The 16,606-nt window shown below is 41.9% G+C and overlaps 1 protein-coding gene across 1 annotated transcript in view; it reads right to left on the bottom strand.

The window, feature by feature from the left end:
- Positions 1 to 508: 508 nt before the first annotated feature.
- The window catches only part of mtx2 (metaxin 2), a 105,305-nt gene continuing 89,207 nt past the window's right edge, over positions 509 to 16,606 (bottom strand). The window contains exons 9-10 of the mRNA XM_068035488.1: positions 1,667 to 1,743; positions 509 to 1,024 (exon numbers count right to left, since the gene is read on the bottom strand). Of these exons, the coding sequence (XP_067891589.1) occupies positions 814 to 1,024; positions 1,667 to 1,743 (288 nt within the window). The 3' untranslated portion in view covers positions 509 to 813. The remainder of the gene's footprint in view (positions 1,025 to 1,666; positions 1,744 to 16,606) is intronic.

The raw sequence follows: 16,606 nt of genomic DNA, 5'->3' as shown, positions 1-16,606 counted from the left end.
GGTTAACTGATCTCACAATAAGTCAAACTGCCTGAAGGAAAATTGCAAAGGGATACATTTTAAACAGCTCACTGAAACTAACATTTTTCGATATATTATATAATGGACTTATTCAGATTTTATCCAGGCCAAGAAAACCTGCCATAAATGAAGGGAAATTTTGTCCAAATATAAGGTACTGGCTAACAGGCAGGACTCTGTTGACCACACTTGGACAGGCAAGCTCCTTCCAAGTGAGCTGACCCTCTTTCTGGCTCATTTCTGGAGGGAGCCATCCCATGAAATGCTAACATGAAACAGGGACTAATCATCTTGTAAACACAAAGATCTTCTTTCAATACATATTTGTTAAAAGCCAAAGAGAGCAGATTACCAGTTTAGGGCTATAACAGCTAACATGGTCATCCTCTATTGTGCAAAGCAAATAGTTTGTCCTTTTGTGATTGTGGGGGATAATCAGAAGTCACTGTTTGCTACATATTTGAAAGCACCAAGATCAAAGAGGACATTTAGAGTTTCTACATTATTCTTTAATGGACTTTAAGTAGATAGAGCTCCATAAATTGTTCATTAAATTTGTATTAAATGGAAAACAAAGCACTGGGTCAACATGCTAACAATTAGGGTCTGCAAATCTATGTATAGTGTTACACATACAATGTTACAGGAGATTGGATTGTAATTGTGTTAACCACACTAAACTTGGCAAAAAGCTCCTTCAATACTCTTCAGTTTTGTTTTTTGTAACTTGATGCAGTATTAATTATTGTCTTTCCAACAATAATTTCCTCCTTTTGCTTTCTCCTTCATTAATTACTTTGTGGAAGAACCTCTTGAGCACCTGGATGCTGAACTCAAAGCACTCTCTCGATCATGCTCTTCAAAGTAGTCTTGCTCTATTCTCCTACAAAACTTTATGAGGTTTTCATAATTTTTCACTTTTTCACCAAGTGCATCATCAGTCAACTGAGTTGTAAGGATTGTGAACAGATGACCAAACACCAGTGCATCCAGTTCTGTTGGCCTGCAGCACAAACATTAAAAGGTTACCTAACCATTATTTTAGAAGCCAACATTGAAGCCTGCAGCAATAGTCTGTCACAAAGAGGTTAAGGAAAGGCCATTGCAAGGGATATTAACATGCCACTTCTGTTCCCCAATAAACGGTTGGCATTTCCTAACTAAATTAAGCCAATCTCCATAGGTTTCACAGATGCAACCATCTTAATTTTTATTACCGTAATTTATTATACAGGTACATCAGCCTTGCGAAAAATCTGCCATTAACAGATTAATTACATTTTTCCCAAATGAACATAAATTAAAGACCAAAATAGTACACTTACAAATGTATGTAGGATAATGTCTTGTGACCACTGCCAGTTGCTTTTCATCTCTCCGTGAAGGAAAGAATACAGGAGTCTGCCTCCCCTGCAGCTACTGTGCATAACAAAACCATCCTTAAATAGAACGTTGCACTTCAAATAGCAAAATACATTGCTTCTGGGCAATGTTGATAAAAGAAACCACACAGTAGCAACATTCCTTCCTATTAGTGGCTAAACAAATGGAAATATAGAAAACTCAAAAATCAGATGAATACTGGCCTAAAAAGACCATCTCTTTTCTCTACTAATATACCTGTAATCATAACAATGTAACTTACTGTCGAGTAAAGAAATAAGGTTGGGTTCCCAGTCTTTGAGAGAGAGCCTGACAGCATCGATCTACATCTTCAAGTACCTAATAGTCACCAGAAGGAGAAGATCAGAAGTTTATATCGGTAATATGCTACTAAAGGCTGGCATGAAATGTATGATATATATCTGCTCACTTTTGAGTCAAATACTGTAAAGACAAGAATGACAGTGTTCTGCTTAGCTGAATACTGTTCATGCAACCAACATTTGCAAAGATATCTTAAAAATTCTTTTAAGTTAGATTCCACTGGGCTTCAAAAACAGCTAATTCTGAAGTAGGCTTTATACCACAGCAAGTTTGAAACAGAAAGTATTTAATATTATAGGACTTCAGAAAACATCCTTCTCCACACTTCTTTATAAACTGGATGCTTTAATATTCTCCATCTAAAAAATCCAAATGTAAAAGTGAAAAAATGGACATTTGAGTCCGTGTGATATCACGACTAGATCAAGTTGTCCCTATAGCCATTAATATGTCCAATTTAAGCGTCATGGCTCTGTACTCTTGTTATTAGAACAGCTTTAGTACTCCATTCTTACTCTGACAAGTGGCAACTTTACAGGTAGGGAAGGGAATGTTGCAATCAAATATTCACCGAGCCAATTATTGATATGCGGTCTTTAGAAAAGCAGGAAAACATGAGGCAGGCAGAGCAGAGTTTTCAATATTGTTGTCAGTCACTTCCATTGTACATAGGTAATTTCCATTATATAAGGTTACTTCTGGATTTATAATTCCATTAGAACTATTAATTTGTTTTATTTTTGTTTAAAAAATGAGAAATATATACCTGATTCATAATTGGTGCAACTTCCAGATCCTCAAACTCATTCATGGTCTAAACTGGATAAGCTAGTTGCTCATTGTATATTTTCTACTTCAAAACAGCAAGTTGCACATAAATGGCAGTAGGAAAAAAGCACTTTTAAAAATTCTCTATTTCACAATTATACGCTAATTATTAAGATTTTTAAGCATTAATGGAACAGGATGAGACATAAATGTAGCTAATCATTGTAAAGACAAAAAAGGATCCTCAGAACAGTCTTGTTGCAAAGCAAATTACTGAGCTGCTCAGAAGAGACCCTTAAATTGATGATGTAATATCAACATGTCAAAAATCAATGATACACCTAACTTCACATTTGAGTGTAAACATATGCCAACTGTTTAACTGCTCAAATTGCTCACAGAATCTTAAAAAAAGTAATCCAGAAAACAAATAATGAAAAAATACGAGTGTGGTAATGGCTAAACTTCAGGCGCACCTTAATTTGTATGTTTAGCCACCAAGAATTATTCCCTCAACACTTGTCGGGATGGGCAATAAATGCTGGCCTAGCCATCGACACACACATCCCACAAACAAATAAAATAAAACTTTCAAAACATTTAACTTCTGAACTGTTGGAAGACAACTCTACAATAACCACTTGCATTTATATAGTGCCTTTAATGTAAAAATATGTCCCAAGGTGTCTCACAGAAGTGTAATCTACGCACACATGAATTCAGATACACACAAAGGTTTGCTTTAAACAGGACAGTCTAAGTTCAGCAAAGAAAGAAGATATGTAAATGCAGATCCTTTTATTTTGAACCCAAATTAACTCCAGCTATTCAAAATTCGGTGGATGGCTGTCTGGCTGGCCCAATTTTCCAAAGCACAATTTTATGGGGCTGAATGAGACTCCGATACAGATGTATGCGAGCCTCATGTAAAACTAATTAAGGAATCACGACTTCGGGCCACGTTATTTCCCCAGCACAACCCTTACCTATAGAAAACAGGCATAAGAAAGCGAAAGTTTTTTTGTGGCAAAAATCTCTCTACTTGTATATTAAACACCTAGCTAAGCTCTTATATTCTCCTAAACTTTTGATGTTTTGCAGAAGCCTTCAGTTTGTTAGGGTACACTTTTCTAACATCTTGGCAATTACTGTTCCTGGACAACTTGTAGCTAATAATGTTGCAAGAATGGGAATCTCTTTGGCTGTTCTCATAGTGCTACATAAATTAGATGAGGAGAAGCATGCATGAGGGCACATCATTTTCAGGTTCACCCCTCAAGGGATACTTTTGCTGCTGTGAATACCAGAGGAGCCTTGCTAACAGACTACATAACTAGAACCTCAGTATGTCACAGAGGATCACTCCTTAGTACCTCCACTTCAACCTGGAAGTGGTGACTGAGCTATGCTACCTGCTGCATATGGATTGGTAACCAATTTTAAGGACTATGCCAGCTCTTCCCTGTGAAGGTCAGCTAATATGCAACAGGATACATTCACACCACTGCAAACAAGCCAGTCTGCAGTTCATTCCTGTACAAAGCAAACGATTGACACCATGTTTTATCATTTTTCATCAATTCAAGGGTACAGAACTATTAGCATCTAATTGGCTTCCCAAGTGTCTAGAATGTTATAGCTGCATCCATTTGTCCATTAGGCTACACACTTCAACTCAAATTCATACAACAGGAATGGATTGCAATACATAAACTGTGGCTTTATTTTTAATATTAATTCCCATTATCCAGGGCATTCCCATGATAATTTCATGATGCAGCAGCCTATGTTATTTGACAGTCCCCAGAGAATGAGCAGATTGCTGCTGGATACCAGAACTGCCTCCTGTAACCATAATTACTGACGCCAATTAGAAGAAGTGTGCAAATACAATGTGGCCCATGTCACCACCTGAGTTACTGTCAAATACATCATGTGGATGCTGAAGCAGCAATTGCTTGGATCTCTTTTGTGGGGTACTGTTCTCCAGTCTGGCTAAAGTCTCCAAAATCACAATTTTTTTGCATAATGTGTAATTTTGCCATCCAAAAAGCAGTAGGCATGCAGCAAGATAAGGAGCAGTCTCATGAGGCTTCAGGCAGGACAAACCCACCAGAGGTGGCAGCACAGTGGTACAGTTGTGAGGTAGTGGCCCTGGGAGACCTCATCATTGACTCTGGATGCAATGAAGTCTCATGGAACCAGGTCAAACACAGGCAAGGAAACCTCCTGCTGATTACCACCGACCGCCCACCCTCAGCTGATGAATCTGTACATTGCCACATTGTGCACCGTCACATTGAACACCACTTGCAAGAAGCACTGAGGGTAGCAAGGGCACAGAATGTATTCTGGGTGGGGAACTTTAATATCCATCAGTAGCACCACTAATAACCAAGCTGGTCAAATTCCGAAGGACATATCTGCCAGACTGGGCCTGCCGCAGGTGATGAGAGAACCAAAACAAGAGAAAAACCTACTTGACCTCATCCTCACCAATCCACCTATTGCAGATGCATCTGTCCATGATAGTCATAGAGTCATACAGCACAGAAACAGGCCCTTCGGCCCATCAAGTCTGTGTCAGCCATCAAGAACCTATCTATTCTAATCCCATTTTCCAGTACTTGTCCCGTAGCCTTGTATGCTATGGTGTTTCAAGTGCTCATCTAAATACTTCTTAAGTGTTGTGAGGGTTCCTGCCTCTACCCCCCCTTCAGGCAGTGTGTTCCAGATTCCAACCGCCCTCTGGGTGAAAAGATTTTTCCTCAAATCCCCTCTAAACCTCCGGCCCCTTACCTTAAATCTATGCCCCCTGGTTATTGACACCTCCACTAAAGGAAAAGGTTTTTTCCTATCTATCCTATCAATGCCCCTCATAATTTTGTATACCTCCATCAGGTCCCCCCTCAGCCTTCTCTGCTCTAAGGAAAACAACCATAGCCTACCCAGTCTCTCTTCACAGCTGAAATGCTCCAGCCCAGGCAACATCCTAGTGAATCTGCTCTGCACCCTCTTCAGTGCAATCACATCCTTCCTACAGTGTGGTGACCAGAACTGTACACAGTACTCCAACTGTGGCCTAACTAGCATTTAATACAGCTCCATCATAACCTCCCTGGCTCTTATATTCTATGCCTCGGCTAATAAAGGCAAGTATCCCATAATCCTTCCTATACACCTCATCTACCTGTGCTGCTGCCTTCAGTGATCTATGGACAAGTACACCAAGGACCCTCTGACCCTCTGCAATTCCTAGGGTCCTACCATCCATTGTATATTCCCTTGCCTTGTTAGTCCTCCCAAAATGCATCACTTCACACTTCGCCATATTAAATTCCATTTGCCACTGCTCCGCCCATCTATATCATCCTGTAATTTATTTATTTATTTATTTAGTGATACAGCACTGAAACAGGCCCTTCGGCCCATTGAGTCCATGCCGACCAACAACCACCCATTTACACTAATCCCATATTCCCTACCACATCCCCACCATTCTCCTACCACCTACCTACACTAGGGGCAATTTACAATAGCCAATTTACCTAGCAACCTGCAAGTCTTTGGCTGTGGGAGGAAACCAAAGCACCCGGCGGAAACCCACGCAGTCACAGGGAGAACTTGCAAACTCGACACAGACAGCACCCAGAACTGAACCCTGGCCGCTGGAGTTATGAGGCTGTGGTGCTAACCACTGCACCACCCAAATTAAGGAGTGCACCACCCAAATTGAGAAAGGCTTTCCTCCTCACTATTTACAACACCACCAATTTTTGTGTCATCTGCGAACTTACTGATCATACCTCCTATATTCATGTCTAAATCATTAATGTACACTACAAACAGCAAGGGTCCCAGCACCGATCCCTGCAGTGCACCACTGGTCACAGGCTTCCACTCGCAAAAAACAACCCTGGACCATCACCCTCTGCCTCCTGCCACTAAGCCAATTTTGGATCCAATTTGCCAAATTGCCCTGGATCCCATGGGCTCCTACCTTCTTAACCAATCTTCCATGCAGGACCTTATCAAAAGCCTTAGAGGTCCATGTAGACTACATCAACTGCTTTACCCTCATCTACACATCTAGTCACCTCCTCGAAAAATTCAATCAAGTTTGTTAGACACTATCTCCCCCAGACAAAGCCATCCATGCTGACTATCCCTGATTAATCCCCGCCTCTCCAAGTGGAGATTAATCCTGTCCCTCAGAAGTTTTTCCAATAGTTTCCCTACCACTGATGTTAGACTCACTGGCTTGTAATTACCTGGTTTATCCCTACTACCATTCTTGAATAATGGTACCACATTTGCTGTCCTCCAGTCCTCTGGTACCTCTCCAGTGGCCAGAGAGGATTTGAAAATTTGTGTCAGAGCCCCTGCTATCTCCTCCCTTGCCTCACATAACACCCTGGAATACATCTCATCTGGGCCTGGGGATTTATTCACTTTAAGCCCGCTAAAACAGCTAATACTTCCTCCCTTTCAATGCTAATTTGTTCAAGTATATCACAATCCCCCTCTCTGATCTCTACACCTACATCATCCTTCTCCATAGTGAACACAGATGAAAAGTAATTATTTAAAAGCTCACCTATGTCCTCTGGTTCCACACACAGATTGCCACTTTGGTCCCTACTCTTTCCCTGGTTATCCTCTTGCCCTTAATATACTTATAAAACGCCTTTGGATTTTCCTTTATCTTGCCCGCCTGTGTTTTTTCATGTCCCCTCTTGACTCTCCTAATTACTTTTTTTTTTAAAGTACTACTACACTTTCCATATTCCTCTATGGCCTCCGCTGTTTTCAGCGCTTTGAATCTGCCATAAGCCTCCTTGTTTTTCCTTATCCAATCCTCTATATCCCTTGACATCCAGGGATCCCTGGACTTGTTGGTCCTACCCTTCGCCTTTATGGGAACATGTCAGCCCTGAACTCTCACTATTTCCTTTTTGAATGACTCCCACTGGCCTGATGTGGACTTTCCGACAAGTAGCTGCTCCCAGTCCGCTTTGACCAGATCCTGTTTTATCGTATTGAAATCGGCCTTCCCCCAATTCAGTACTTTTATTTCCGGTCCATCTTTGTCCTTTTCCATAACTACCTTAAATCTTACAGAGTTATGGTCACTATCCCTGAAATGCTCCCCCACTGACATTTCTACCACTTGTCCGGCTTCATCCCCTAGGATTAGGTCCAGTACTGCCCCTTCTCTTGTAGGACTTTCTACGTGCTGGCTCAAAAAGCTCTCCTGTATGCACTTTAAGAATTCCGCCACCTTTAAGACTTTTGCACTAAGACTATCCCAGTTGATATTGGGGAAGTTGAAATCCCCTATTATTACCCTATTATTTTTACACCTGTCTGAGATTTGCCTACATATCTGCCCCTCTATCTCTCCCTGACTGTTTGGAGGCCAAATGATTGCCCCCTTTTAGTTTTTAGGTTCTATCCATATGGCCTCATTTGTGGAACCTTCTAAGATATCATCCCTCCTTACTGCAGTAATTGACTCTTTGATCAACAGTGCAATGCCACCTCTTTTACCCCCTCCCCTGTCATGCCTGAAGATTCTATACCCTGGAATATTGAGCTGCCAGTCCTGCCCTTCCTTCAACCATGTCTCTGTGATAGCAATGATATCATATTCCCATATGTTAATTAATGCCCTCAATAGTATTGGTCGGAGTGACTAGCACAGTCTTTGTTGAGATGAAATCCCATACTCACACTGAGGACACCCTCAAAAATGTGTAGTACAACCATTGTACTAAATGAGATAGATTCTGAACAGATCTAACAGCTCAAAATTAAGCATCCAAGAGGTGAACCATCAGCAGAAGAATTGCATTTCACCACAATCTGTAAATTCATGGCCCAACATATCCCTCACTTTACCATCAAGCCAAGGGACCAACCCCGGCTCAATAAGGAGTGTAGGACAGCACACCATGAGCAGTACCAGGCATACTTAAAAATGAGGTGCAAACCTAGTGAAGTTACAACACAGGACTACTTGCATGCTAAACAGTGGAAACAGCATGCTGTACATCGAGTTAAGCGATCCCACAACCAAGGAATCAGACCAAAGGTCTGTAGTCCTGCCACATCCAGTCATGAATTGTGGTGGACAATTAAACAACTAATGGGAGAAGGAATCTCCATGAACATTCCCATCCGCAACAATGGTGCAGCCTAGCATGTCAATGCAAAAGACGAGGCTGAAGTGTCTGCAACTGCCTTTAGCCAGAAGTGCTGAGTGGATGGTCCATCTTGGCATCCTCCTGTGATCCCCACCATCACAGAGGCTCGTCTTCAGTCAATTCAATTCACTCCATGTTATATCAAAAAATGACTGAGCACACTAGATACTGAAAAGACTATGCACCCCAACAACATCCCAGCTTTAGTGCTGAAGACTCGTGTTGCAGAACTAGCTGCATCCCTAGCCAAGCTGTTCCAGCACCGCTACAACACTTGCATCTACCCGACAATATGGAAAATTGTCCAGTTAAGTCCTGTTCACAAAAAGCAGGAAAAATCCAATCCAATAATTACTGCCCCATTAGTCTACTCTCAATCATCAGCAAAGTGATGGAAGGTGTTATCGACAGTGCTATCAAGTGGCACTTACCAATGCTCAGTTTGGGTTCCACCTGGACCACTCTGTTCCAGACCGCATTACAGGCTTGGTCCAAACATGGACAAAAGAGCTGAATTCCAGAGATGAGGGGACAGTGACAAGGCAGCATTTGACCATGTGTGGCATTAAGGAGCCCTCGTAAAATTTAAGTTAATGTGAATCGGGGAAAAACTCTCAACTGGCTGCAGTCATACCGAGCATAAAGGATGGTGGATGTGGAGGTTGGAGGCCAATCATGTCAGCCCCAGGACATGCTTGCAGGAGTTCCTCAGGGCAACGTGCTAGGCCCAACCATCTTCAGCTACTTCATCAATGACTTATCTTGCATTATAAGGTCAGAGGTGGGATGTTCAATGATAATTGCACAGTGTTGAGTTTGTTTTTAATCCTCAGATAATGAAGTAGTCTGTGCGCTCATAAAGCAAGACCTGGACAACATTCAGACTTCAGCTGATAAGTGGCAAGTAACATTTGCGCCACACAAGTGCCAGGCACTGATCAGTTTCAACATGAGAAAATCTAACCATCTCCCCTTGACCTTCAATGGCATTACCATTGCTAAATCTCCCACCATTAATATCCTGGGGGCTACCATTAACCATAAATTTAACTGGACCAGCCACACAAATACTGTGGCTACAAGAGCAGGTCAGAGGCTGGGAATTCTGTGATGAGTCACTCGCCTCCTGACTCTCCAAAATATGTCCACCATTTACAAGGCACAAATCGAAAGTGTGATGGAACACTCCCCACATGTCTGAATAAACACAGTTCCAACACTCAAGACGCTCGACACCATCCAAGACTAAGCAGCCCACTTGACTGGCACCACATCCACCACCTTAAACATTCACTTCTTCCACCAGTGACCCAACTTGGCTGCAGTGTGCAACATCGACAAGATACACTGCAGCAGTTCACCAAGGCAAGTTCCCCTCCAAGTCACACACCATCCTGACTTGGAAAGATAACACCGTTCCTTCAATGTCACTGGGTCAAAATCCTGGAACTCCCTTCCTAACAGCACTGTGGGTGTTCATACACCACATGGATTGCAGCAGTTCAAGAAGGTGGTTCACCACCACCATCTAAAGGGCAATTAGGAATGGGCAATAAATGCTGGCCTTGCAGTGATGCTTACATCCCATGAATGAAAACAAAACAGTAATTCCACCTAATGACATGAAATTCAGTGTTCTCAAGTTGGTATGTTCTTTGTTTTTGAGGTCACTTTGCAATGGACACTCAAGTTTCTTCTATGCCTCTTTAATGAATAATTGTCCCCTTAAGCGGATCTCTTCTAAGATATTACTGAGGGAACACCATGGTCTGTAAATTCTGGGAAAATATAAACATAGCAGCATGAATAGGCCATTCAACCTCGAGTCTGTTCTGCCAGTTAATAAGATCATGATCTGGACTCCATTTACTTACCTTTGTTCTGTATCTCTTAATGCCCATATTTAACAAAAATCGATCAAGTTCAATTGACTAAGCATCCACAACCTTTTGAGTGGGAGTGTTCCAGATTTCTACTAGATGCAAAGGTAACAGGGTTGTAGTGGTGGATGATTTTAACTTCCCCTATATTGACTGGGACTCACTTAGTGCTAGGGGCTTGGATGGGGCAGAATTTGTAAGGAGCATCCAGGAGGGCTTCATGAAACAATATGTTGATAGTCCAACGAGGGATGGGGCCGTACTGGACCTGGTATTGGGGAATGAGCCCGGCCAGGTGGTTGAAGTTTCAGTAGGGGAGCATTTCGGGAACAGTGACCATAATTCCATAAGTTTTAAGGTACTTGTGGATAAGGATAAGAGTAGTCCTCGGGAGAAGGTGCTAAATTGGGGGAAGGCTAATTATAACAATATTAGGCAGGAACTGAAGAATTTAGATTGGGGGCGGCTGTTTGAGGGTAATTCAACATCTGACATGTGGGAGTCTTTCAAACGTCAGTTGTTTAGAATCCAGGACCAGCATGTTCCTGTGAAGAAGAAGGATAGGTTTGGCAAGTTTTGGGAACCTTGGATAACGAGGGATATTGTGAGCCTAGTCAAAAAGAAAAAGGAAGCATTCGTAAGGGCTGGAAACAGTCGAAGCCCTTGAGGAATATAAAGACAGTAGGAAGGAACTTAAGCAAGGAGTCAGGAGGGCTAAAAGGGGTCATGAAAAGTCATTGGCAAACAGGATTAAGGAAAATCCCAAGGCTTTTTATCCGTATATAAAGAGCAAGAGGGTAACCAGGGAAAGGGTTGGCCCACTCAAGTGTGGAGCCAGAGCAAATGGGCAAGGTACTAAATGAGTACTTTGCATCAGTATTCACCAAAGAGAAGGACTTGGTGGATGATGAGCCTAGGGAAGGGTGTGTAGATAGTCTCGGTCATGTCGTTATCAAAAAGGTGGTGGTGTTGGGTGTCTTGCAAAGCATTAAGGTAGATAAGTCCCCAGGGCCTGATGGGATCTACCCCAGAATACTGAGGGAGGCAAGGGAAGAAATTGCTGGGGCCTTGACAGAAATCTTTGCATCCTCATTGGTGACAGGTGAGGTCCCAGAGGACTGGAGAATAGCCAATGTTGTTCCTTTGTTTAAGAAGGGTAGCAAGGATAATCCAGGAAATTATAGGCCGGTGAGCCTTACGTCAGTGGTAGGGAAATTATTAGAGAGGATTCTTCGGGACAGGATTTACTCCCATTTGGAAACAAATGGACTTATTAGCGAGAGGCAGCATGGTTTTGTGAAGGGGAGGTCATGTCTCACTAACTTGATTGAGTTTTTTTGAGGAAGTGACGAAGATGATTGATGAAGGAAGGGCAGTGGATGTTGTCTATATGGACTTCAGGAAAGCCTTTGACAAGGTCACTCATGGCAGACTGGTACAAAAGGTGAAGTCACACGGGATCAGAGGAGAGCTGGCAAGATGGATACAGAACTGGCTCGGTCATAGAAGACAGAGGGTAGCAGTGGAAGGGTGCTTTTCTGAATGGAGGGCTGTGACTAGTGGTGTTCCGCAGGGATCAGTCCTGGGACCTTTGCTGTTTGTCGTATATATAAATGATTTGGAGGAAAATGTAGTTGGTCTGATTAGTAAGTTTGCGGACGACACAAAGGTTAGTGGAATTGCAGATAGTGATGAGGATTGTCAGAGGATACAGCAGGATATAGATCGGTTGGAGACTTGGGCGGAGAAATGGCAGATGGAGTTTAATCCGGACAAATGTGAGGTAATGCATTTTGGAAGGTCTAATACAGGCGGGAAGTATACAGTAAATGGCAGAACCCTTAGGAATATTGACAAGCAGAGAGATCTGGGCGTACAGGTCCACAAGTCACTGAAAGTGGCAATGCAGGTGGATAAGTTAGTCAAGAAGGCATATGGCATGCTTGCCTTCATCGGTTGGGGCATAGAGTATAAAAATTGGCAAATCATGCTGCAGCTGTACAGAACTTTAGTTCGGCCACACTTAGAATATTGCGTGCAATTCTGGTCGCTACACTACCAGAAGGACGTGGAGGCTTTGGAGAGGGTACAGAAAAGGTTTACCAGGATGTTGCCTGGTCTGGAGGGCATTAGCTATGAGGAGAGGTTGGATAAACTCGGATTGTTTTCACTGGAACGACGGAGGTGGAGGGGCGACATGATAGAGGTTTACAAAGTTATGAGCGGCATGGACAGAGTGGATAGTCAGAAGCTTTTTCCCAGGATGGAAGAGTCAGTTACTAGGGGACATAGGTTTAAGGTGCGAGGGGAAAAGTTTGGAGGGGATGTGCGAGGCAAGTTCTTTACTAATCAGACCAGCTACAGAGGGTGGTCAGTGCCTGGAACTTGCTGCCGGGGGAGGTGGTGGAAGCAGGTACGATAGCGACGTTTAAGAGGCATCTTGACAAATACATGAATAGGATGGGAATAGTGGGATACGGTCCCTGGAAGTGCAGAAGTTTAGTTTAGGCAGGCATCAAGATCGGTGCAGGCATGGAGGGCCGAATGGCCTGTTCCTGTGCTGTTCTTTGTTCTTTATGTTTACACCTCTAAATGGCCTAACTCTAATTTTATGACACACAAACAGAAAATGCTGGAAATATTCAGCAGGTCAGACAGCATCTGTGGAGAGAAAAGCAGAGTTAATGTTTCAGGTTGATGACCTTTCACCAGAGGCAGTTCTTTCTGGGTGGATTCAAATCATGCTTTAAAACAAAGGGTGCAGAATATAATTGGGTATTGTACTTTTAAAAGAAGCTTCATAGGATTGTGTGGCCTGCCATTATAGTAAACTAACCTCATCCCCTGAAAAGGGTATAAAAAGTTGAACACATCAGAGATCTTGGCTGCAGTAGTAGCGACTAGCACTGCAGTCGAGGGAAGGAGACCCTAGCAAATAGTCAGAAGGAGATCTCAAGGAGAGGGAGCCTGGCCATCATCAGGAACAGAATCGATAATCAACAGGAGCTGGCCACTTTGGGTGACTGTATGACGAATAGTTAATTACATATTTGAGCTAGATATTGGTGACATATTTACTTGGTGTGAGTAAAGTAACAAAGCTGTTTTGTTGTTTCTTGTTATTTGCTTTTCTCTTGTTTCTCAATCTTTTAAATCTGTAATCATTTTCTGTAAACATTTTAATTTTCTTGTCATCATTTCAAATCTGTGCCCATTTTAAATCTGTAATAGTGGGAAAAATAAACCCCATTAAGCATAACAACCTTCTGAGCGAATCATCAATCTGTTCTCTTATAGTTCATTATGACCCATGAATTACAAGTAGACAGTGTTTTTAAAACCTAGAAAGTCTTACATTGGCGTCCCTGGGAGGGGTCAGATTGAGCAGTATAAAATTGCACTAAATTAAAAGGGGGAAACCATAGATGAACTAGTGACTAAGCATATAGCAGGAAAGTTACCTTTAATGAGGGATAGTTTTGAATGGTCCTTAAGTGGAGATAGTCCTGTTTGTGAAGGAAAACAATGGATGCAAAGTACTATCTACCACTCTGGCATGCTAAAAGCTGTTTGGCTTATGGAATACCAGACAGTTTAAAGATGATGAATGTGAAAAGATCAGGTTAAAAAAAGAAATTGAGGAAAAGAACATAAAAGCTAGTGATCAGTAGGTTGTGATCGACCAATTGCTGGAAGAACGAGAGAGAGAAAAGATTGTGCAGGAGGGTGTAGAGTTACAGCGTTCAGTAAAAGAGCGGCATAAAAAGAAACTCTGGGTTAAAGAAAATGATTAAGAGAAAAGAAAAATTTAAAAGGCCCACAGTAAAAATTAAAACTGCTGAGAGAAAGGATAGGTGTCATTTTCTGTTTTTAAGGGAAAAGCAACTGGATTTTATTTTCTGTATCTGTGTATGAGAGTGGTGGGAAACATCCTGCAAATGAAAGTCTGTTCATGTCTGTGTGCCTGTGTTCTTTGCAGAGTTAAAAGTCATTAACCCTTAGTAGATTGGCCTTTAATGTCGGAAGCATAAGGTTGTTACTTGTCCTTTCGGTGTGTCTAAGCACGTGCGTATTTTTGTAGGAAACTTGAGTTATGTTTTGGTTGTGAATTGGTTGAAGCTGTGTGTTCTTTGGGCTGGAGACCTGGGAATATAACACAGATTTTTGGCACTTTGAATTCATAACCCGTAACAGGAATCAATATTTCTAAGTTTTACAGAAGTATCAAAGTGTGAATGTGATTGTTGAGTCTATTTCAATTTAAGATTGTTCATACAGAATTGAAAAAATATAAAAACTGAAATGCATTTCAAGTTAAAGATGCTGGTGAACGTTTTATTTAAAATCTCGCTCAGCAACTGTGAAAGGCACTGAAGAGTTTGTTTTATAAAAGATAAGCTTCAGCCTTGAAAATATCTGGCAGAAATCCAATTCGAACATTTCAACACACTTCGCTTTAATTAGTCTAGAGTTTAAATAAACTGCAAAACAGCAATAGCAGTTTTAATTAAAAGACACGTCTTACTGATTGTTTTTTCAAATGAAGTTAAGTAGCAAACATTAGGAAATGAAAATTGGTTTGAGAGAGAAGGGATAAATAAAAGGAGATATGGGAAAGATTCTGTCCCCTTTTCAATTGTTAAAAGGATTGCAAGGTTACAGTGTTGTCTCTTTAAAACATTGGTATGAATGCTTGGACTTCACAACCTGTGAGAAACTCCACCCTCGTTAACTCTTTTTGGTGCAAGGATGTTGAAGGTTTTATTTAACTATGAAAGCTAACTTTTTCTTTAGTTTTAGAACAGTTGGGGAGGTGGTGGCGTAGTGGTATTGTCACTGGACTAGTAACCCAGACACCCTGGGTATTGCTCTGGGGACATGGGTTTGAATCCCACCATGGCAGAAGGTGGAATTTGAATTCAATTAATAAATCCGGAATTAAAAGCTAGTCTAATGATAGCCATGAAACCATTGTCGATTGTCGTAAAAACCCATCTGGTTCACTGGAAATCTGCTGTCCTTACCTGGTCTGGCCTACATATGACTCCAAACCCACAGCAATGTTGTTTGACTCATAAATGCCCTCTGAAATGGCCTAGCAAGCCACTCAGTTGTATCAAACCACTACAAAGTCGATAAGGAATGAAACCGGACGAACCACACAGCATCGACCTCGGCACCAGGAACGACAACGCCAATTAACAGCCTGACATTGTCATACTCACCGAATCATACCTTACAGGCAATGTCCCAGACACCGCCATCACCATTCCCCGGGTATGTCCTGTCCCACTGGCAGGACAGACCCACCAGAGATGACAGCACAGTGGTATACAGTCGGAGAGAGTTGCCCTGGAAGTCCTCAACATCAACTCTGACCCCATGAAGTCTCATGGCATCAGGTCAAACATGGGCAAGGAAACCTAACCCCCAGCTGATGAATCAGTACTCCTCCATGTTGAACACCATTTGGAGGAAGCACTGAAGGTGCAAGGGTGCAGAATGCACTCTGGGTGGGGGAATTTCAATGTCCATCATCAAGAGTGGCTCGGTAGCACCACTACTGACTGAGCTGGCCGAGTCCTAAAGGACATAGCTGCTAGACTGGCTCTGCGACAGGTGGCGAGGGAAATTAATTGAAATTTGGAATATTTGAGGGGATCATGGGTTGGAAACCTCTCACAAAAATGTTAAAATTTGGAAAACAATTGGCGTTTAATCTAAAATGCTGCCTTCTGTGATGAAAATGTTTTCCTTCGAAGTTGATGATGTTGCTGATGATTTCTGTCATTCCTAATCCCCAAGGATAAAACTTGAGCAAAATTGAAAAAAAAACAAAAGAATTGGAAAAAATCTGTTTAAAATGGCATTTGGTTCTTTTTCAATGGAATGATTAAAAAAAAATACGTAAGCTGACGGAACTGCATGCACGTGAGAAGTTTCCTCCACCTCCTTGCAAACAAGCACAGAATTAACCCCTTCTGCTGACAGCTTTTTAAAAAATTCACCACGCAACTTTTGTAT

The sequence above is a fragment of the Heterodontus francisci genome, chromosome 7 (assembly GCF_036365525.1).
Source record: "Heterodontus francisci isolate sHetFra1 chromosome 7, sHetFra1.hap1, whole genome shotgun sequence".
Classification (NCBI taxonomy): Eukaryota; Metazoa; Chordata; class Chondrichthyes; order Heterodontiformes; family Heterodontidae; genus Heterodontus; species Heterodontus francisci.
The sequence above is the reverse complement of the archived record's forward strand: the minus strand, read 5'-3'. Positions and strand labels throughout refer to the sequence as shown.